Below are 22,235 nucleotides of genomic sequence, written 5' to 3'. Positions count from 1 at the left end.
CGAAGCTATTTCGCTTTTAATACCTTGAGGAGTTATAAAATTTGATATTTTTGCTGCTTTTATATTTTATTTTTTATTGTATATGTACGTGTGTATTAAATTGATTAGCTTGAAATGTACGTTCTAACGATCGATACACTTCGAAAAAGCGGAAGCAATAAATTATCCCAAACTAAGCGGATAGAAACTTGTTAATTCAATGTCCCGAAGTAAAAGGAAATTCAAGCAAAAGTTGAATTTTTTCTTCTTAATCTTATTCTTAGCTCTTGTGTAGATGACCTCCGTTTGGCGCTAAAAGAAAAATTAAAATAATTAACGGTTTAATGAAACCTGAAAGTTTTTGTCGCAATCTTGAATATAAAGGTAGAGAGTAATTGAATATCTCCTAGCTTGGTTAAGTCAAAATTCAAAATGGTGGTTAGGATTAATATTCTATGACTTCTTTATTAAACAATATATTTTCTAACGACATCTTAGTATATTTATAACCGAAACAAAGTGTTCACTTGTGCTCGTATAATCCTAATATTAAACTTTTCATGTTCCGTAATAAGTCTTACTTTATTAAATCCTGGGATAACGATGCTGACCGATCAAAGCTCCCAAGCTTTTATTACCATAAAAATGCTTAATAAACTTCTACTTGACTTGAGTGAATTCAGCTCAAATATATTACAATGTGACATAGTTATTACAGAACCTTCAACTTATCCTTTTAGAGTTATACTGGAGTTTTCATAATTTATTAGTGCACGACATTCATTTTATTACCTTCTTAATAATGCAATTCTATTACAGTGAAGGACAGAGTAATAAGTTATACCATAAAGTGGATTTTTATGTTTTACCAATACTTTTTATAAATTGATTCAGTGCCATGTTGTACCAATTATTTTTGTGGATGTTATAAGTTTAGAAATGGTTAAAAATACTTACTGCTTGTTTCAAAACCTTCTACAAAATAAGGGCAGGATTGATTAACGGTTTTTCCTGCTGGAGTTTCCGGCCAACAGGACCAACCATCGAACCATGTGGGGCAGTATAGTCCTGAAAAAATGTCATTAAAGAAAATTACTTCAATCAATCAATAAAGATTTCTTGACATTGGGTTTATAATAGGAGCTGTTTGAAAAAGTAAAAAATTGAGTAGGGTCTGAGTGGAAAGAATAGGAATGTGCCAACAAACTTAGACCTATCCCTTCGTTAGTTTTTGTTGTTTTAGCATTAAAATAAATTCCCTGCCATCTTATTTCTGCTTGTCCCTAAAATATCTCGACCACCATTGTTGGCAAAACGTGTCCGAATATATTCACAGAAAAAAGCTTGAATAATTCATGTAACCCATGTCGTAAGTGTGTGGGTTGCAAATATTTTATGTTCAAAATTTAATTAAAAGAAGAGACATTTTGGAATATTCTAGTTTAGGTTAATACAAGACTAATTTATTGATTAAATTGTTTTGCAATCCAAACACCCACTTCTAGTCTGTTTAAATGCTAGGGTAATAAATGAGGTCTATAGAGTAATCCAATTTGCATAGGCAAATTCTAATTAATACTTCAATAAAACCATTAGTTAAAAATCACTAGATAGTTTCACTCTGCTTATTCAAAATACAAAGTAAAATTTCATTCATTAAAAACAAGGAGATTTTTAAGGTTTTTAATCATACAAATTTAATTAAAAACTAATGTTATATTTTACATAAAAACAGTTCATTCACAAAAAAACACTAAACTCATGAATTTTATTTGAGTCAAGTGAAATCTTTTGATTCAAAGCGAGTGAGATTTAATTGAAAGAATACTGATTATAGTGTATGTGTGACGTCATTTCGACTTTATTACTTTTGTTAGCAATTAATTTGGGATCTATTAGCTAAATCAAACATTAAACATCTTAAGCCTAAATGACAGTCAAACAATTTCTCCGTAATTGACTGTAGCCTTAATTTTCCAGCTCAAATCACAATTGATCGGTTTGCAGCCGGATAAATAAGGTGTCTCAAACAAACTCCGATAAAACTAGTTTCCGAAGTTGAATTAAAGTTTATTGAATGCAATGAGCTTTAAAGGTTAGCATTTACAAAAATAGCAAAGGATTTTCTTGTTCAGTATTGTGTTTATTCACTACTGTAGAGTGTAATTCCCGAGTGGCCATCAAACAAAAGTTAATTTGTTATTCTTAAACACTCAAAGAAACTTTAGTAGGGCTTAAGTAGCTAGAGTTGAAAAAGTTTTAAAACCAAGTTTTAACCGAAAATAAAACACATGGACAAGTATCCAACAGGACATTAATAAGCTGTTCTACACAAAGTGTTGCTAAAGCGTAGAGTTTTTACGATCGTTAGCTGGAATTTAGGGGAAAGTTTGATATATCTTTGTCACTCAACGAGAAGGCATATAAATAATGATTTATTGTTGTGTCGACTTGTTTATGTTTGTTTAAAGCCTTGAAACATGAAAAATTATACTGGGACATGCTGTTTGTTTTACGCTCTTTTTAGGGTCGCACTTTATGTATAGCATACATTAAAACTCCGAAAAAAATTTATTGTTCTACATGTGAGGATTTATAGCCCAAAGGCTAAAAAAAACGGTCTAAAATTCTAAAGGCACTGTGGTGGCATAGCTAATATAATCATCGTCTAACCTTACATGTCTCTAGTGGCTAAGGTTGTAAAAAGAAATTACTATCGTAAAAGACGAGTCATATCTTCTTTAAAGCTAAAAAATGCAATACATTCACGTGATGCACTTAAAGTACCTTAATGCCATAAAGCTGAAAGCTGCAATTCAAATTCAATGATAGTCACTTAACTTTTCAACTTTGTCTAGAAAACCCAAACAGAAACTCTAAAACTACAAACTTTACCAAGTAATCATTTAGTAGAAAGTTTATTGGACGATATGAATGATAAAGTGACTGAAAGTTAAGTCATTAATATTGTTGGAAGTTACTTGCTATTGCTATTATACATGTTGCTTGTCCATTGTAGGTTATTTAAGTGAGGCCAAGACATTAAATTTCCGACAGCTTCCTTATTGCAGATCCATGTTTATCTGTGTTAATTTTGCAGTTTGACAGTTCCAATCCAGATTTGATTTAGAAATGCTTTCCCAATAATAAGGGAGTGTTTATTCAATATTGAAGTGTGTATAGCCGGTACATTGTGTTATTTCGTTTTTACTACAAATTATATTATCACCTCCATTAAACAAGAAAGCCTTCTCAACTTCGTATTTAATCATTTATAACTTTTGCACGTCTAATTACTAGAATCGTATTTTCTCTGAGGGGTTTTCAGTAAAGAAACGAGACTTCAGCATAATGATTTCACTACAGAAATCTCTTAACTTCAAAGCCAGTTCTGTTCTTTCATGGAAGTCATTAAAGAAAGTTCACAGTTGGATTCTACGAAGTATATCTAATTGTGCTGTTTATGCTTTAGTTAACCTACAATTAAGTTTAATATCAATTATTTTGTGCTGTATAAAGTGCAATTTTAGTATTGAATTATAAATTTTACTGAAATAATATTTGCAAGGTAAATACTTGAATACTGACATAAAAACCAGAAGGATTGAACTGACCAAAAGAGGCTCTTCTTGTTCAAAATCAGTGCCAAGTTGATAACAGTTATTTTTGTCTATAGATGAGGTGAGAACACTGAGAACTTGCCTTTAAAATCTAATAAAAGTTTACCAAATAAAAGTCATGAAAAACAATTTGTATAGAGGTGAGTTCAAAAATTAAATGACTTGATTGAAACCTTGTATAGAGTTGCAACATGTTTTTTTTGGTCAAAAAACTTTAATGATTTAAATTATTATAAAAACTTAATAGAACTTTAACGACATAAAACGTCCATTAAAGAAAAATCGGAACGATTGCTGGACTTTCCAGTTGTGACCCAGTGGCAGAAAGTTTTGTTCGGAAAATAATATCGGACATTGTACTAATGACGGAGCTATATAACTTTTTACTGCCATTTCGCAACTTTTTGCTTTTATTTTTCGACCACTTAATTCCCACTTTTCATTGTCCGCCATTTCGAGTTTTAGCACGGTAATCATGCAGTTTCAAGCGATTTTATATTTCATCATAAAAGTTTTTTAAAAAATTATTACTCACCGTCTTTATGGGTGGTTTCCACCACATTTTGGTAACACTCCGTTCTCTTTTTCTCAATTATATCAGCATGACTCAAACTTGCACTGTTCTCTTCCGACATGACTTTTTAACAGTTTGAAAAGTTAATAAACTTTACACACAAGCACATTTACACTTTTATTACACATTTTGGTTCTTTTGTTCGTCGACTTGCTTTGGCAGTATCATTGAGAGTCACTTTAACCCCCTAAAACAAGAAAACATATTATAGGGTATAACATTTACAACTGTCTATACAACATATTGATTCAATTCACGGTGGTGTAGTTAATTAAGCTTAGCCTAGCCTAGACTAAGACGAGCATGAAATTAAAAAGTGTTTCGTATTTGTATTCGTGGGTGGAATAATAAAATTGCATTTACAGTCGTATAAAACAAATTAAACAGAAATAGTTTCAATTGTGAGAAATTTCAACACGTTTATGCCAACTTTTAACGATGTTGGATCAAGTTCAAAAGTCCGGTTATTATTTACCCAAGTCATATAACCCTCAACACTTACCAAACATACTAATTTGAAGCAGACTTCCCTAACTTAATCAACACTAAACTTAACTCGAATTTCTCTGATCGCTAACTGTGTTTCTCCTTCGGATATAAAATGATAACGCTGAAATAAATTCTTAGTGTACTTTAGTCAGTTTAAGACAAGAGTAAACACTTCGTAGTAGGGTTACAATTATTTTAAAGTTATAATTTGTTTAAATAAACAATTGTTTGTTGCGTGCCGCCTCGTACTGAAAACCGTTCGAAGGTAATAAGGATATACACGTTAATATTTTTAAATGGAATGTTTCCTTTCTGGAGCTTGAGCTTACACAAAAATTTATTCAGTTTAACTTATAATGAATGTAATTTTAATAATAAAAGTTTAAACAATAATAATCTTTTTAGATAAGGTTTTAAATCCTGTTGGCCTAATTGTCAGAATGATTATATTAATTACCAGATCCTTATCAGAGTTAGATTTTTGATAAACAATTAACGGAATCGCTTTATTACTGTTGAAAACAAATTAAAGGTAGATTGCAACCGTGATAAAATTAACCTAGCAATAATGCGTTTACGAGCTTTTTTAATTTAGAGAAGGATCTCTCAAGTTCTTGATATTCGAGTTTTATTCTCCTTGAAATGTTTTACGTTCAAGTAAGGATATAAACGTTTTTTTAACTTTAGTGTACAAATAAAATGATCGTGCTTTGTTTTGGAAACATAGCAATACCTGTTACTGATCTGAACAAATTTGATGAACAAAATTCATAGTAAATTGGTTTCGTTTTAACAAAAATTTTACCAGAGTTCTCATTTCTCATCATTTACAAAATACACAGTTTATCTTTTAAATGAGAGACAATTGTATATACGTACTAAATTTAAATACAAGACATTTAAAATTAATGATAGTGGAATGTAAACTAAGTTTAAATTTATCCCAAACTCTAAATTGGAAAACTCTTGCAATAAAACGATATTTCTTTAAACCCGTAGATTTATTGTATTCATGATTCCAACGAGAACAAATGTTCAGTTGTCTCCAATTTGCTCAGTCATCCTTAATTTGTCTTAATCTTTTTCCATTTATAATCAGTAGCTTTGAAGCCAGACGGCTGGAACTTTTAATTACGAAACGTGATGAAATGGAACTGTGTTTTGTTAAATGCCAAATTTTCTGGAATAACAAACAAACTGGCTATGTGAATACTAAAACGGTAAATTGGACGGTCTATTTTGGTTCTTAAGCATTGGCAACATCACTAATAATCCTACTTCACGATATGGATTTGGGCTTTAGTACAGTTGTAGTAACGAATCGAAAAAAAATCTGCTTCGGGGTCTTGACTTTAAAACTTTGCAGAATTAATTCTTTAAAAAATTACGGCTGAAAAAGGTTTGGACCTTCAACATCAGCAAAGTAAACATGAAACCCTTTTTACGGTAAAACCGTTTTATAAAAGCATCCAACAGGAAACGTGATTCGTCTTGCGAAGGGTTGCTAATAAAATTCCCAGTTTCACGTTGCTGTTTGTCTACACTAATTTCCATCAAACGCAACTTGACTCCAGACGATTGGTTTGCAAAATAACTTGAGATTAATTTAATAAAACCATATTCAGGGCACAGCTGTCACTTTTAGTTTGTAACGTAATTTAAAATTATAATTTCCTGACCCTCTTCTCTTGCTGCAAAACATCTCGGCCTAAAATAATATCCCCAACAAGTTAATAATGGAGTAACTTGCCCGGACAGAATGATATCGATCACTCATAATTTCTAGACGAAATCATGATTTGGTATCGTTTACCCAGATGTGAGTTATTAGAGATATTAGAATATATCCATATGGTGTTGAAAGCAATCTTAAATTCATCCAGCATATTGTGGGTTAAAGAGTTTCCGGGTTCAACTAGTACTAATAACATCATTATGTAAAAATGGTATAAAAACCTTAATGATCCAAGATGTAAAAAGTAGCCACCAAGAGTGCACACAGTTACTTAAAATCCCAAAGCGGTATGACATTATGAACTGCTAATGGCACACACAGCAGCTGAATTATAAAAGGATTTTAAATGATTAATAGTCCATTGAATTTTATAGAGGTCAAAATAAAAGCTAGGGCAAGTTTCCTAACTTTAAACAAAGCAGTGCATAAGCTATTGTTTCTTGCCACTTTCCTGTAATTATGAGAGATTAATACTAGAACTAGGACAAAAAGTTATAGCAAATCAAAACACATTACAAATTAAAGTTACGATTCTAAAACAAATCAAATATAACCTAAACTATTTCCAGCCGAATCCTTTGTAAACATCTTCTGTATTTTTAGTTGGTTGGATATGTCGTAAAAACCAAAATGGAAAGCCATAACGATCAATGCTAACGTTACACTACTGAAATAAGTTCGCGACAAAACAAATGTATATTTAATTGAATGACACTTTACTACTTTATCTTTGGCCACTTGGCCTCGTTCAGTCACTTTAATTTATGGTAAGTGGATGTCTTGCTGCTTAATTGCTCTGTACGGGGTTGTACGATATAAATACGTGTTATAGGTTAGCTCTTTTGGTAGTCTTAATTTAATGGTAAAGTTATGCAAAATTATTCGAAATCTTAAAAGTAAAACTTGAACAACCCTTCTTAATCGCTTAAGCGCAGTTGTTGACTTTATTTCGCTTCATTTAAGTAATGTAAAATGTATTTCTACACGAATTTTAAGCCTGCAAACTAAAACAAATTCCAAAAAATGTGGATATAATGTTAATAACGACTTGCAAAACGACGATTACCAGAACGAGAAAAGAGGCTATTCAGTGTCAGGGATGTCTAGAAAAGATTTAATTTAATTAAATCAGACGCAGCTTAATTCAAAGAAATTTAATTAGCACTTTTAAAAAAATCTAAGAAATTCATTACTCAAGCTGTTCGTAAAACGAACTCCAGTTCAAGCAAAACTATGAATTTTAAATATTCAACGCCATAGTAAACAATCGTTTTAAATGCATTTAAACATAAATTTAAATACGTTAATGTACTGCTTTTAGCATCTCTATGCAAGTTTTTCACCGCATAAACTACTCCTTACATGTTTTTTTGTATGATTTATGAACCAACAGTATAAATATTATATGATATATTGTTTTATTCAGTGTGCCTGGTTTTAACCACTTTGTAATTTTCAGTGTTAGTTTATAAAACAAAAAAACTGTGATTGATGACAGTGTTAAGATTAATGGGCTATTGTTATTAATTGTTTCATTAAAGTATTAATGGACTAGTTCAAGTGAAGGAAGATATCAATTCTCAAATAGGTCGAGTGAAAAATTAAACTTTGCTACTAGAGCATATATTTTATATCGAGAATAATAGTGAAATCCATTTATTTTAAATAAAAGCTAAAATACTAAATAGACAAAAAATGTTGTTTGCAGAATAGCAGAAATAATATTTTATATATTAATTCTGCAAGAATTCTACATTGAAAAGTGGATTTAAAATAGATAAATGGCAAAAAACAGCTATTTGACAGCAGAAATGTTGTATATTTAGTTTAATTTCCACTATAAACAGTTCAGTGAACATTATTAAATCACCACGATGAACATTTAAGCCACATAATCTGTAATATTTAACTCATTTCAACTAAAATCAAATTTGAACGAACACTACACACACTAATAAATGGTGTTGTTTCTGGTCTATTGAGGTAGGAAATAACCCATTTATATCCATAATTCGAGTTAAACTAAACTTTTCAGGTTAGGTGAGCCGGCAAATCAAGTAACTTTTAATCTCTAACTTTGCATGCACGACTTAACGCAGAACGCAAATTTCAATTCGGCCCTTAAAAGGTTTCACGAATACACTGTTCGTTTGTGCTCAACAACATTTGCCTTTTGTGAACCTTTCCTCTTTGGAAACTGGTGGAGAGCCTCTTAAGTTGGTTGTTTCGTGCTTGTTTTAGTCATTAAACTGGCAATATACGAAAAGTTATTTAATGGAATGTCATTAAGCTACAAAGGTTCAGAGAAAAGTCATTTTGATTGAGTAACATTTGACACATTTTTTTCAAAACTCAATTTTACTAGTACTTCCAGACTACATTACAAGTATCCTTTCCCAATTTCAATTGGGGCGTGGAAAATGCCTCCATTAATTATACAAAGCTGACTGTAAAAAACACATATGTGAACGAAAACTATTCGAAAACTCAATGAATTAATGAAAGTAGCTTAAGACAGAAAGTTTCTATTTCCATTTCAGTTTTGCGTTCTTTAATTAATTAAAATAAAATCCTGTTAATTATGCAACCGTTCTAAAGCTCATATTGCCTTTACGACCTTCATTATAATGAAGGTAGTATACCTACACTGAACAATTACGCAAAGCTGCCAATATTTGATATACAAAATCAGTTTAAACTGCCGGATAATATAAACGAATTTTCGGTGATTTAATTGTGCAATTAATGAGCAAAAATAAAATGAGATTTTCTGGTGTGTCGGCAGTATTAAATTGATACAATTTGAGGGATAATTGAGTTTAAATCTCTGGTTGTAGAATTTTATAATACGATAACCAAAAGAATATTATTGAAAACGTTTCAGCTTTTAGGCTTGCAAAGCTTAATTAAAGCAAAACATGGTTTTGCATGTTTAAACTGAATGAATATTGACAGAAATTTGTAGAATAGTAATTTTAACAGTGGTCTCAGCTGAATTGAGTTTCAAAATTACAAACAAAATTAAAATTACTGAAAACACGAGTTAGAAAATAGAAAAGGAAAATTTTTAAAGTTAAATCTGTTAATTTTCCAAGTACACAATAATACATTTTATTAAAATCAATTGAATTGAAATTGTTTATATTACCATTTTAGTACTTGAACATGATTGTAATGTAGCGAAAGCAATTAGGTCCTGTGTGATCTCACAATAAATAAATTTTAATTTGATGCGTATAGTACAAATAACGATAAATTAACGGCCTCCTCCATATAAACTTTATGAATAAAACATCAATTTGAAATTATTTGGATGAAACTAACGCCTAAATTGACTGGCTGTAGTCAAACAGAATGCTTTTGGCATTCAATAATGATGTTGATAATATCTGAGTGATATTTGCTATCCAGCATTAAATTTAATGGTCACAGTGACCATAATTCTCCATTTTACGTCAATGATTAAGTGACTAATGGCTAATCCAAACTAATAAAACGAATGGGGCCATGTCGTGTCTGATCAAGTCATACTACATTAGCCATGAATAATAATTATATCGTCACAGCGAAAGGGAGAACAGAAAAAGCACCTGATAGGTGTAATTACTATCCATTAAACAGATTTACAAAATTGCACCCCCTTATGTCTCAAGTGAAATAGTAATTGTGATAGAGAAACATGATGGAAGTTTACCATAATCGAATTTCGGTTCAGTTGGGGTGCGTACTAGACGCATTTACAGAGAATATTTGATTAATTTCGAGTTAATCTATTGTGTCTATAGAAATCTTTTCTTACTTATTCGTTTGTGTGTGTCACAAATCAAAATTAAAATATAGTGGAAAAATGTACAAACCAATAGCAAACAAAACTGTAAAATTCGTAGTATTTTTACCAGCATCTTTATCCTTGACTTGTATATGATTTTTTTTAAAGATTTCAAATGTTTTAGTTTGATGTTAGTATGGATTTACTGTCTCCAGATATTCGAGTTGACCTACACTGCAGGCGTAAATTTGATTTACGTTCGGAAACTGAACAGGGGACCACCTAAACTAGGCCTGGGGCATTCAAATAAGGTTAAAGCGAGTGGAAGAACTTTATGCCCAAAATTTAGCTTTACCAATTCAGTGAAACACCACTGATTTAAAAAAAAAAAACTATGTGTAAGTGTAAGCTATTTATTTTTGCCTTTAAATCAATAGTACGTGACTTGCAGCCAATTAGCAAAGGCTATCAGTTTAGTTTTGGGAGTGTCCTTATCTGGTATTAATAATTCGTTGTTTGCCTTTGTTTAAATTCCTTTGGGACACGCAAGCCCTAAGTTAATATTTGAAAAGGGACCAGAAAATAAACTTAACTACTTTTTTCCCAATGTACTACCACAATTTTTGCAAACAAAACAAGTTTTCAGCCAGTAAGAGGAGTGTATTATTTATACAGTTTTGCATCAGAATAAAAAGTCGCTTTAATAAAACTTACACCAACCTGCAGAGCTGCAAGTGGGAGAACTTCATACAACTTCTCCCATTTCACACGGACACGAGAAGCTGGATATATGACACTTGGGGAAATAAAGCATAATGGAGGTTTCAGCTCCGTTGTCCATAGCAGATCCATTTCGAAAACTACATTTCCGTCGGAGCGTCTAAGAAATTTCCTCCTGAAGGATTTAATGAACGTCTCAGAAATTGAAGAAATTCTTTGCGAGCGCCAAAGGAAATGTGTTTTAATAGAATGAGCTACAATCAATTTTGTGGAAATTGGCAGGTTTATGAAAATTTATATACCTTAAAGTCACTCGGTAGTTGAGATAACTTAATGACTAAAATGTAAATACCTGATGCAATATTAATAAGCTGTAAATTGCTAAAGTATTATAGGAAAGTAGTAGTTATTTTGTAACTCAAAAGATAACTTACAGCAAACCTCACTCGTAGATCGGCATTAATCTAAATTGTGTTAAAAACACCGTATGTTAATACAAATTGTTTGTCAATTGCACATGATGATCTTTCAAGTTAATTAAATTTCACAAAATCAACCATTTTAGATGGAATTGTCGAAGGACTTATGCCAAATTATCCTTGGATTATAAAGGACAAAAATAATTGTGAGCTGAAAACGCTATTAAAATCAAACCATTTGGAAACCAAACAAAGTCTGCGGTTGACAAAAGCTATTCTGGGCACCGCGTTTTTAGAAAATTTTGTCGGCTTATCCGGCTTTGCATGGATAAATTCGAGACGCTTTGAAGTTTAATTTATGTTTGGAATGATAATTGTTTCAAATTTCATATTTTCCTTTCTGTTTTGCTATAGAGTTTTAATTCATTCTAATAAGGATTTGGGTTCTAAAATGATAATTTTGCTTTTTTCTTACCCATTTTTTACGTGTAATGGCATAACTTATAATTTAAAAGCTTTCTACCTAAAAGTTAACTATTTTTTTCATTGCTTGTAGTTAGAGTTTAAAATTGCAACTCAGAAAACTCATTTACATGCTTATCCCTCGGGCGTCCTACACCTTTTTAATTATTACCTTCTACCCAGGGAATCACAAAAAATTTAAAACGACTTCTTGTCATAGGTAAGCGTCAGAGGAAAGTTAAAGCGGGGAAAGCATCAAACATCCTATTCATTCGACCCCACACTGCAACTGCTCGATTTAGTTGCCATTCTTTAAGACTGACAACTTGGACACTTTTGATAAAACCAAAATGAAAAGCGGCTTTTCGGGAAACAAATTGGATAAATCCAATTCCGAGTTTTCCATTGCATCTCTAAATGACAACGTGCAAATTTCAATCTAAATTCGACAAGGTTCTGCTGACTGAAGACTATAGAATTTGTCTGATCCAACAAAGTTTAGTGTGGGAGCCATAATGCAAAGTTGGAAACTATTCTGCATTTTGTTCGAAACAAAGTGCCATTCATGTAGTTGAAATGCGCCATTTTATTGATGAAAATGTCAATGAAAACGGGATGAGTACTCCATATAATCACAGATGAATTATTTGTATATTAGTTATTTTTTTAAGAAACTAACACAATATAGAGACTCACAATTTAGAGCTCGTTATTTTATGACTTGCGGTTCTATCATTGAGAATTAATATTCCGGATGTTAATTAATCTTTCACGCTAGAATAGGAAACTATTACCACGGGAAAGCGATTAAATGTCTCGATTTGACAGATTATGCTGATTCAAAGGTAAAGGTTTTAATGCTCTACAACCCCGTTTAATAAATTTGATTAACCTTGAATTTTATTCAGAAATAATATATAAAAGTTTCAACAGTTTAAAGCCAAAGGCTCAAGAAAAAATATGACCACAATTAATGTTTAAATTATGTATATCAGATGTGACAAACTCCGCGAAAAGTTTTGATGAAATCCAGGACTCTCCGATTTGGCTCGGGATAAACTTAAAACACAAAATTGCATTTCAACTTTTTTCATAAAATATAACACATTGTCTGATACATTCGTATAAGCTTGACGGAAATTTTGTCTGCATTTCAGCTCGAAGAAAACTCAATTCGCCAAAGTTTAGTTTTGAAGTGAGCTGATAAGTTGGTTTTAGTCGCAACTGGGAAAAGCAACTTTACACTTCAAAAGTTTGAATTAATAAAGCAAGTTTTGCACCTTAGTGTGATAAAAAACATTACAGCAACCGAAAGTATCAACTATACAGAGAATCACAGATTAAGTGTTTTTTGACATTCAAAATAGTTGATTTGCAAAAACTATGCAAATTATTTTTTTTCAATCACTTATCAAAGGTTACAAGTGGAAGTGACTATTACCATTATTATTATTAACTTACAAAGTCATTTTTGATTTGGTGTCACGTGAATAGCTAGAAAATGTTTTCTTACATATCTTTGCTTTAAGATTAATAATTATGGTTTCCAATCGATTTTATTTGTAAAAAATTTAACTATTTGGTGGGAAAGAACCGAACTCCGGCTTTATACACTATTATAAATTATCGGCTTTTATGAGAGCAATCGTTAGCACAATCAGAGCTTCCATTATCCTTTTCATTACTAACCCAACCGTGAGTCGAAATATTCTCATAACCCTCTAAATATTTACGCTTCCAACCGGATATGAAAATGTAACCTTTTTCCCTCCTAATTTGCTTATATTATGGGTCGAAATATTTGCTTTTGATATAAAGCCAATTTCGTTAAAATGGGAGATTCCTTTTGTGCTAATTTTCCACAGACTTTATCCCTACATAAACATATTTGCAGAGAATATTATTTCGTGTTCTTTTATTCAACATTGACAAAGAGGATCAGGTTAACAGTCTTTACTAAGATAATCAAAATTTAACTCTCTGGAGATTCAAAGAAGGAAAGTTAGGTTGGTTTTTATCGAACCTGACTTTTATAGTATCGGAGCTAATGCAATTTATTGTGGAAAACGAGTTTAAGGAGGAGAAATGTTATTTCTAATGGACAATACAGGTATAGGCAATGTATAAATCGTAAGTTGGACTATAAGAGATTATTGGAAAATATTGCAAGGCTTGGTTTCAATGGGGAATATAAACTCTTCTAGAATTTAGGATATTGTTGTAACATCTTGTATTTTTGTAATTTTCAATTTCAACCGCAAATAGCCACAAGTTGTTGACACAGTAAACATGTCCAAAGTTTTACATCCACGCTCACACTAGATTATTTTTCATAAAATACGCTTAAATCACGGAACAAATTATATTTCAATATAAAAAGCGGATGATCAAACGTTCCTCGTGCAATCACATAAACGTATTCAAATAAACATTGCCTAATGCCAAAAGTAACGAGGTATAAAACTGGCTTGTTGATTCGTTTCTCGCGTTAGGATTTTACGGTCGATTAAAGTAATAAATAACCTAGTAAATTTTTATAGATTCCCGTCAATTTGGGATTCATTGTGCTATGCTTGGTCAAATCAAATCTGCCTACAAACGTAGTATTTTTAGAGCAAAACATTTCTGGCTACAATCACAGCACATTCAGAAAATGTGGCGCTACAAATTACACATCAAATCTAAAAAGCACAAAAACAAACAAAAAAAAATATGCGAAACTGTGATCACCATCATCATCATCAGAAGTACATCAAAAGGGCTGTATGTTTGTAGAGAGCGTGACAAAGGGCTTTTCTGGATCTCCGCGCCCTTTCCAAATGACCCACTATCAATCTCCGTTTCCGTTGCAAGTTTCGCAGGCAATTTTATTGCATGTAACATTCTAATCCCTTTGATACATGTTGCATATGGGACTCAAACGCAATAAATTGAAAATACATTCGTTACAATTGATGTTTGTTTTTACGTTTGCAACAATATTTTTTTTAAATATAATTGATAAAACAAACCGTTTTGCTATTCAATAACACAAAAATAATGTTGTGTTTTAAAGAGTTTATTAATGTTGTAGTCTAAACTAGACATATACAACTTGAAACTTGAAATACCTGTAATGCCACTTAAACTATGTGGAAATTTTGGTATATCAGTGAACTGTTAAACTACAATACTCTTTCAGATTTCTTCTCCAACATTATTTAGAAAACGCTTCTCACAATTTCAACATTAATTAGTCCAGAGCTTTATAATTAAAACTGTTAATCTATTTAGTTTTATCATCATTTTGATTAATAGTTAAAAATTAAACTGTTATGATTCATATAACTCCGATTTTGACAGGAAAAACCGCTAAATATGACGTCTAACTTAACACTGAAAGTAGGGAGATTTCCTTAATTGACTGAATCCATTAGCTTATACAAAGCGTTGTCAATCAGTTATCTGCGTGGGTTTCACATATTTTACTTATGAAATATATTATCATTTCAGTGATAAAGCATAACAATTTATCTAAGTGTATGTTTTACGTCAATAACTATATTTTCTGTACATTAACTTAGATGATGATTACACGCTGCATGATATAATGATAAAACGTGGACTCATTAAATTTGTGTGGTAGTTTTCCAATATGCCCTCTGTGGTGCAATTAATGCAATTTATTGTAACATGAAAATTATTGTTATTTCCGTTAAATCATGCAATTAAGCAATTAAGAGAACATATTAATGAATCATTGCATTAAAGCGGGTTAGTAATCCAATTTCCTATTTGACCACAATATAACAAAATTTTAGAAAGCTATTTAATTATACATCCGTACATGTTCGTATACCAGAGATTAAACTTTAGTACCAAAAGGCCCAGATTGAGGTATGAAATTAATCGAGAATTCTATATTGTAATAACAACGTAGTCTGAATTTTTTCACCTCGAACAATAGTTGTTTATAAAGGCCTCTGGAAACAATACCCTCCATTTTCAAACGCTTCATTTAATTTCCATTTTACAAAATTGCCAGGTTGGAAAAAAATATCTCAAAGAAGGTTTTTATTAAGCAATCGATTGTCTCCCTCGAGATGGCTTCAATGAAAAATACTTTTTTTTGCAATTTGTTTTCGAACTAACTTTAACAAACGAAGTACTTTATCCTCTAAGAATATTTTGTCTTAATTTTGAAGACAATAGATATTCTGCTGATAGGAATGAAATAATAACGATTAATTAACCATAACGTTACTAACGTAAATAAGCGTTCGCATATAATCGGATAAACTTATAGGCAAGTGGTAAATTGTTTGATGAAATAATTACTGCTCTTTGATGGTTATTTTTATGGCCTGTAAAAATAATTAGGTTTAAGAAAATACGGATAAGAGCATAGTTGCTGCGAAATTTTTTGTCTGTCCAGGACTGATTTACCGCTCCCCAAAGCGAGTTCTATTCCTGAGTTATTTAGACTAGCACACCGATAAATTCTGAAAGTTAAATGAAACTGATGATAGCTTACATTTATTTAATAGCTTAAAAGATATGAAATGGACAGGAGAAAATTACTCGGGTAACAAAAACCTAATTAAGCATTTGAACTAGTGAGTAATCAAGCAATTATTTTTTAAATATTTTCTCAAGTTACTAAGGAACAAAGTGGAAATTTCTCATCCATACATTTTCAGCTTAATAGTTCTTAGGTGTTGTTTTTCTTTGTAAAATTGTTTATGTCGCGAAAAATATTACAATCACTTCTGTCTACTGTAGGATGTTTCTTTATTGGAAACAAATTCAAAAATAAAAATGTCTTCTAGATAAATATGTGCACATTTACCTTTTTAGTCTTCTTGCAATATATCGGCATACAAGCAAATCTAAACAGAGAAATTAATATCGTTTGCTTCTCCTTTGTATTACCTACAGAGTTTGTCTAATGTCTTGCGTTTTATACAGAGCCGAAGGGCTTTTTGTAATGTGCTTGTTGTGTATAGCGTAATTTGACAAAAGCCAGATTGTACAATTTAATGATCCACTCTTCGAAAGGATTTAATGAAGAAATTCATTGATTATTTATTTAAATTAACTTGTTAGCAATTATTAACATACAAAACTCCAGGATCAATCAAAAATACAGAATATCGATTTTTGATAACAAGAATCATAACATTGGTTTTAGTGACATCATTTCGAGTAATAACAACAATAAATAACTCGGAACAGTTTTCCAATTTAGTCGATAAATGATCTTCCATAAAACCCATAAAAATAGAGTTTATTACTTTTCAGTTTCTCGTTACGCTTCCATGTTAAGAGCTTTTACGTACCACGGTATAAATGTACCAGAAATTTCCTCGTGTGGGGATATAAATTATTCGAAAAGGGAGGTTTTTTTTTAATTAAAGGCTTCAAAGCCATTTGCATATTATACAGCCCCTAAATGCACGTTAAAACAGCATTTAACATGTACCTGCATTCAGGTTATAAAATTTTATGCAGTTATCACGCAATGAAGAGTTATGCATAGGGCAAAGTACTCTAGGGTGAGGTTTTTCAATTTTTGTTTTGGTTAGGGTTACTAAATGCACGCTTCTATTAGCAAAAACATTAATTGATTAGTTGTCAAACATGTTTTGTCTTGTCATCATCAAGTCCAGTTTTAAAGTATCGTTTTTTCATATCTGACCAATTTAGTATAGAGTATAATTTTATAGATAAGCCAAGAAAATTCTGTACAAAATTGAGAGACAAGAATTTTCAACTAACAAGAATTCTAACGATGATTTTAAGCTAAGTTTCTGAACAAATGCCTTTCATAAGTTAAAAGATTATGCCTATACAACTCAGTAGTATTTGTAAAATATTCAAAAACTACAAAAAACAAAATGTCAAAGCCTGCAAATTAAACACTTTGTCAACGTAAGAACCATCAATATTTTCCAAAGAGAATCAGGCAAGAATATCTCGCATGTAAATCAACCATAACTCCATAGATACAATGATAAGGTGACAGTATCCTTACCTTGTCGTCGCCTATTTTTACCGTATCTGATAAGAACTTTAACAGATTGCAGGCTAATGTATATGTTCGCAGGAGGCTAAATAAAATACTTCTTAGCTTGATATTTTGAACTTATCGGCTAAACAATACTGAATTGTTTGATATATCAAGCGTTGACTATGTCTGTTTAATTTCCAACTCCAAGGCTGAGATTAAAGATGGCTGATAACTTTTTTCTTTCAAGTAAACGTTAGCGTTGTAATTTATAAGATCATTTAATTGAGTAATGGTTTTACAGATATGGCTCCCACGCAATTAGTTCGAAGATATTTCAAATTGTACTAAACAATTTCCGTTAATCCTGACAATTATTAACAGCTGGTTGGTAAATAAACCTGTTTCATTATTTAGCTAATAAAATCTCTAATTAAGCAAATGTTTAAAAAAATTGTATGTGTAAACTGAAATGAGTTGTTGGTATATTCTAATCTACAAGCATAATAAATAGAGACGGTTAGCATATGGGTAAATGTTTGGTTAAACTTTGAGGGACAACAGTTTTTCATTTTTGTTTAAAGCATAAATCATTTTATTGTTTTTCTCTCACAGTAGCACTATATTAATTTCCGAGTTAATTTCATTTGCTCTCTTATTGATGAAGGTTCTTTTCCTTTCTATATAACCAACAAATTGTTTGTTTTATTGATTGAAAGACGTTCAACGTAAGGGAGTATTTTCAGATATAAACAAAGGGATTTCAAATAAGGTTTCTTGCAATCTGCTGTTACAAGCGCAAATACCACCCTCATAGAAAACATGTTTGCTTTTTCTGTAGTAGTGTGTTTCTTTCAACATTAAATTGTTCATAAATAAATAATAAAATAATAACACACAGTAGAAGTAATTCAAGTCTGTTTTGAAGTAAGAAGAAGGCTTGTAATTAATTATGTAACTCCAAATATTTAGAGGTGAAATATCAATGTTTTAGCCCTTTTCGTAGGTTTGCGTAGGTTACCGTTAGTAAAGGATAACAAAATATTATCACCTGCCTGAAAAACCATTATCATTCTAAACGTGCCTTTTAAGGAAAAATACCTCTCCTTTCCCCGTTTTTCAATTTCACCCCTAAATATTTACTTAGAAAAAAATTCATGACAAGGATAATATAATTATTTTTTGCATACCTGTGTGCGTGCCCTAGAATACTTCGGTCTCAATTTTGTCGGCAATTTTCCCATAAAATTATTGACGCGAATAATCGGCTTATTTTCTCTACGGAAAATATGCGAAAAAGGCTTCGAAACACGTGCTTCCCGCCAACAACTTTCAACTCCAGAACGGTATTGGTGCGAAGCGCGCGGAATACTGAAGAGTGAAGTTGACGCTTCCTGCTGTTTTCCGTGTGGTTGCCGACGTCGCCGTGTAACATTTTAGGCAAAATGCGCAAATTTAGTAACAGAAAAAAAATAGAAATTACTAGCAATTATTAGGGTAATATATATTTTACTTAGGCGCTATGTACATTTTTCAAGAGAGTTATCTTTTTCTCAACATTGATCCAACTCCATATTCTCGATACTAATTGACTGTATTTTTCTGTCCAATAATCCCAGATGTTTTGTATCACGTTTTAATCTCCCTATATATTCAAAAATAACTAACTTTTGTATGTATATGTATTTGTCGTTTTTTCGTCATGGAAGATCAACAGTGGATTTTTCTGTGGACACTTTCTGTGTAACACTAATTCTAATTCTACGTTATACTTCTATTCTAAGTTCTAAGTTGAACTATGGGAAGCCTTGGAGATAACAAACATCAATATAACGATAATCAAAGAAGATTCAGAAGATTTTTCAGAAGATTCATTCATTCATTAAGAAAATACACAAAAACTCTCATATAAAAATAAAAGTTGAAAACACATTTTCCAACGATTTCTTCATAAACCAAAGCTTAAAGCAAGGTTGTTGTTGACACTTTTCAAAATATTTTTAGAAAAAGCGTTGCTACAATGGAAAGTAAATACAGCAATATGGGTATCCCGCTAAACGACAACACCATCTATACCCTAAGCTTTGCAGACGATCTAGAAGACCGACAATCTTGAATATATGACCAGTAAACTAATAGAAGAGCAAATGGGGACTAGAGATCAACATATCTAAAACCGAATACGTGTGCAACAAAACCTACCACTGGGAAATGGTTATGGAATGCTATCAAAAATAGAAATCCCCAAGAAAGGAAAGCAATATCTAAGTTAAACAGTGTCCAAAACCGTACTTCAAAAACCAATAAACATCAAATATACAACACTATTATAAAAAGTATCGTCTCCTATGGAAGCCAATGGTAACAGCTAAAGGACAGAATCACATCAAGTAAGTAATAATGTCTTATTAATCTTTAAGAATGACAATTACTAAGCAAAACTCAAACTAAAGACATTCTTCTAACAAACTTGTAAACCATCTCGTAAGCCCATTTTGGCTGATCAGCTGGTACCATATGACCAGCATCCCTCACTAACACTTCGGTTAAATTCCCTGCTTGTTTCACGTAACCTGCCACCGAATCATCCACTCTCCAAACTAATCTTGAAGCATTTTGGTACTCTTCTGTACTGCTAAAATTTAATTTCTTTAAAAAGTTTCTCGTCAATGGATAAGCTACGATAATATCCAGTTGTCCATTGTAGAACAACACTTTGTAGTGGCTTAAAAGTTCTGACACCCAAGAAGCAACAGATTGCATCACATCTTCAAAAAGGTTTTCCTCCACTTCAGTACTAGAGTAAGACAAATTTCCTACGTGAATTGCTGTAAGTTTTAAATAGTTACTCACTAACTTATAGGAATAATAACCTTAAGTACCTTGCCTCACTGTACTACTTTGCAAATAACTTTCATAGGAATAATCTTCAGCAGTGTCAAAGACGTAATTAAAATAGCTTAACAGTCCTGTAGCATTCAGAAACAATGTAGGACTGTAAAAGTCTCCATTTAGAAGTACATCAAATAGCAAAAAAGCTTTCATGAAGTCTTTTTCTTGAATCAATCTAACTGCTTCATCCTGATAGCGTACAAATTCATCTTTGATGTTTTCGTCAATCAATCCAAGCTCAAACAGATAAAGGCCATATTCAACAATCATATTTTCAGGATCTGTCAATCCATTTCCTATTAATAATCCTTGTAAATTAATAGCCAGGTCAGCACTAGGATTATGAGTGTGAATGGTGTAACCGAGAGCAGGAACATATTTGCCTGCGTACGACTCTCCAGTAATCCAAAAAGGATTTTTTTGCAACTCTGGAAAAAGGGTAAAAAACTGGAGCAAAGCTTTGTAGAGATGTTCTCCAATGATAGTTTCATTTTTAGCGTATCCAGTTGTGGTAAAACTATAGCCAGTTCCTACTGGATTGTCTATATAAATTACAGAGTGGTTCTTTGTCCATGAGTATTCTCTTTCAGTAAAAGTATTGCCATCAGTGACTGTAAAAGGACCATTTTCTCTGAAGAGAGCGTATAAACTTGAAGCTCCAGGTCCACCTAGAATATTCTATTTTGTACTGATTTATTAGTAGAATTCTACTGCATTACCTTGTAACCACAACAACACTGGGTCTTCATTGTAATTTTGTTGTGAAGGAACAAACCAGAAAAACAGGTTAGAATTATAAGCTTCATCTACGGTGAAAAATCCACTGTAGCTCACTATATCTGGAAATTCATTCAAATGAACAAGTGAAGCTTCTCGGGCTTCTTTAATCTGGTTGTTTTGTAGGTAGGGGGTTAGTAGTAAAGGTTGCCCTACGTCCTCATCTAGACCACTGTCTGTCACTTCAACTGGTTTATAGTAATTGGGATATTTCGCTTCGGTGAATGAAGACCAGATAATAATAGCTAGAAAATCTCTAAGTATCATCATTTTGTGTGTTGAACTGCTCTGGTTTTGTAGAATATGGTTAACTAAAGGCTGTGACAAATCGCAGTAAGTAAACTAAATTGTTTGTAAAAAGTAGATCAATGAAATTGAAACTTTTAAAATTGTCTGCCTGATATCAACAGTAAAACAAACATTTAAAATTCAACGATGTTGCAGGAGAAGTGGCACTTGACATCAATATTTTACAATGTGGACTTTAAATTATCAAATAATTCAATATTATTTGAATTTTTAAAGAAGTTTCTGGATTACTAGGTGGACGCTTTTTGTACTGAGCATTTCAGTTCTTCTCATTTGTAATATAATATCCTTTGTTAATAACATGACCTTTTAATAAGTAATCAAATTAGTAAGCGTATAAAACAGTACAAATCATTTTATTTCCAATTTTAGGCACGTATTTAATGATTTAAACCTGAATGAATTGTCCTGTTTAGAAATCTATCAAATCCACATACTGGTCTGTGCTTCATCAATCTTGCTTTGTTCAATTAGGAGGTGTTAAAAATAGGGCAATAAAACTAA

At 31.7% G+C, this 22,235-nt stretch overlaps 2 protein-coding genes across 5 annotated transcripts in view; both read right to left on the bottom strand.

Annotated features, from left to right (window-relative positions):
* LOC145728806 (calcitonin gene-related peptide type 1 receptor-like) overlaps positions 1–19,134 on the bottom strand; it is a 50,266-nt gene extending 31,132 nt beyond the window's left edge. For 3 of the 4 annotated variants that reach the window (XM_081979329.1, XM_081979326.1, XM_081979330.1), the window contains exons 1-3: positions 18,944–19,134; positions 4,135–4,360; positions 937–1,047 (exon numbers count right to left, since the gene is read on the bottom strand). In XM_081979329.1, the coding sequence (XP_081835455.1) occupies positions 937–1,047; positions 4,135–4,234 (211 nt within the window). In that variant the 5' untranslated portion in view covers positions 4,235–4,360; positions 18,944–19,134. Of the gene's footprint in view, positions 1–936; positions 1,048–4,134; positions 4,361–4,675; positions 4,945–18,943 lie in introns of those variants that run through there. The other variant, XM_081979327.1, reaches the window with a different exon arrangement.
* Positions 19,135–20,144: 1,010 nt separating this feature from the next.
* Positions 20,145–21,905, bottom strand: LOC145728805 (venom serine carboxypeptidase-like). Its single transcript, XM_081979325.1, has 3 exons — positions 21,365–21,905; positions 20,636–21,313; positions 20,145–20,581 (listed from the first exon to the last, which is right to left on the bottom strand). The coding sequence occupies exons 1-3, from the start codon at positions 21,690–21,692 to the stop codon at positions 20,196–20,198; spliced, it is 1,392 nt and encodes a 463-aa protein (XP_081835451.1). The 5' UTR covers positions 21,693–21,905; the 3' UTR covers positions 20,145–20,195.
* Between the last annotated feature and the right edge of the window lie 330 nt (positions 21,906–22,235).

This window comes from Ips typographus, linkage group LG4, assembly GCF_016097725.1.
Source record: "Ips typographus isolate SLU linkage group LG4, UJ_Ityp_2.0, whole genome shotgun sequence".
Lineage (NCBI taxonomy): Eukaryota > Metazoa > Arthropoda > Insecta > Coleoptera > Curculionidae > Ips > Ips typographus.
This window is presented reverse-complemented; position numbering and strand designations above follow the sequence as displayed.

What these genes read in the sequence shown, in the direction of transcription:
- LOC145728805 (XM_081979325.1), bottom strand. Translation starts at nt 21,692, where the DNA reads ATGATGATACTTAGAGATTTTCTAGCTATTATTATCTGGTCTTCATTC. An exon ending in AGTGTTGTTGTGGTTACAAG is followed by an intron (nt 21,314 to 21,364) that starts GTAATGCAGTAG and finishes AGAATATTCTAG; the next exon opens with GTGGACCTGGAGCTTCAAGT. An exon ending in AAGTAGTACAGTGAGGCAAG is followed by an intron (nt 20,582 to 20,635) that starts GTACTTAAGGTT and finishes TAAAACTTACAG; the next exon opens with CAATTCACGTAGGAAATTTG.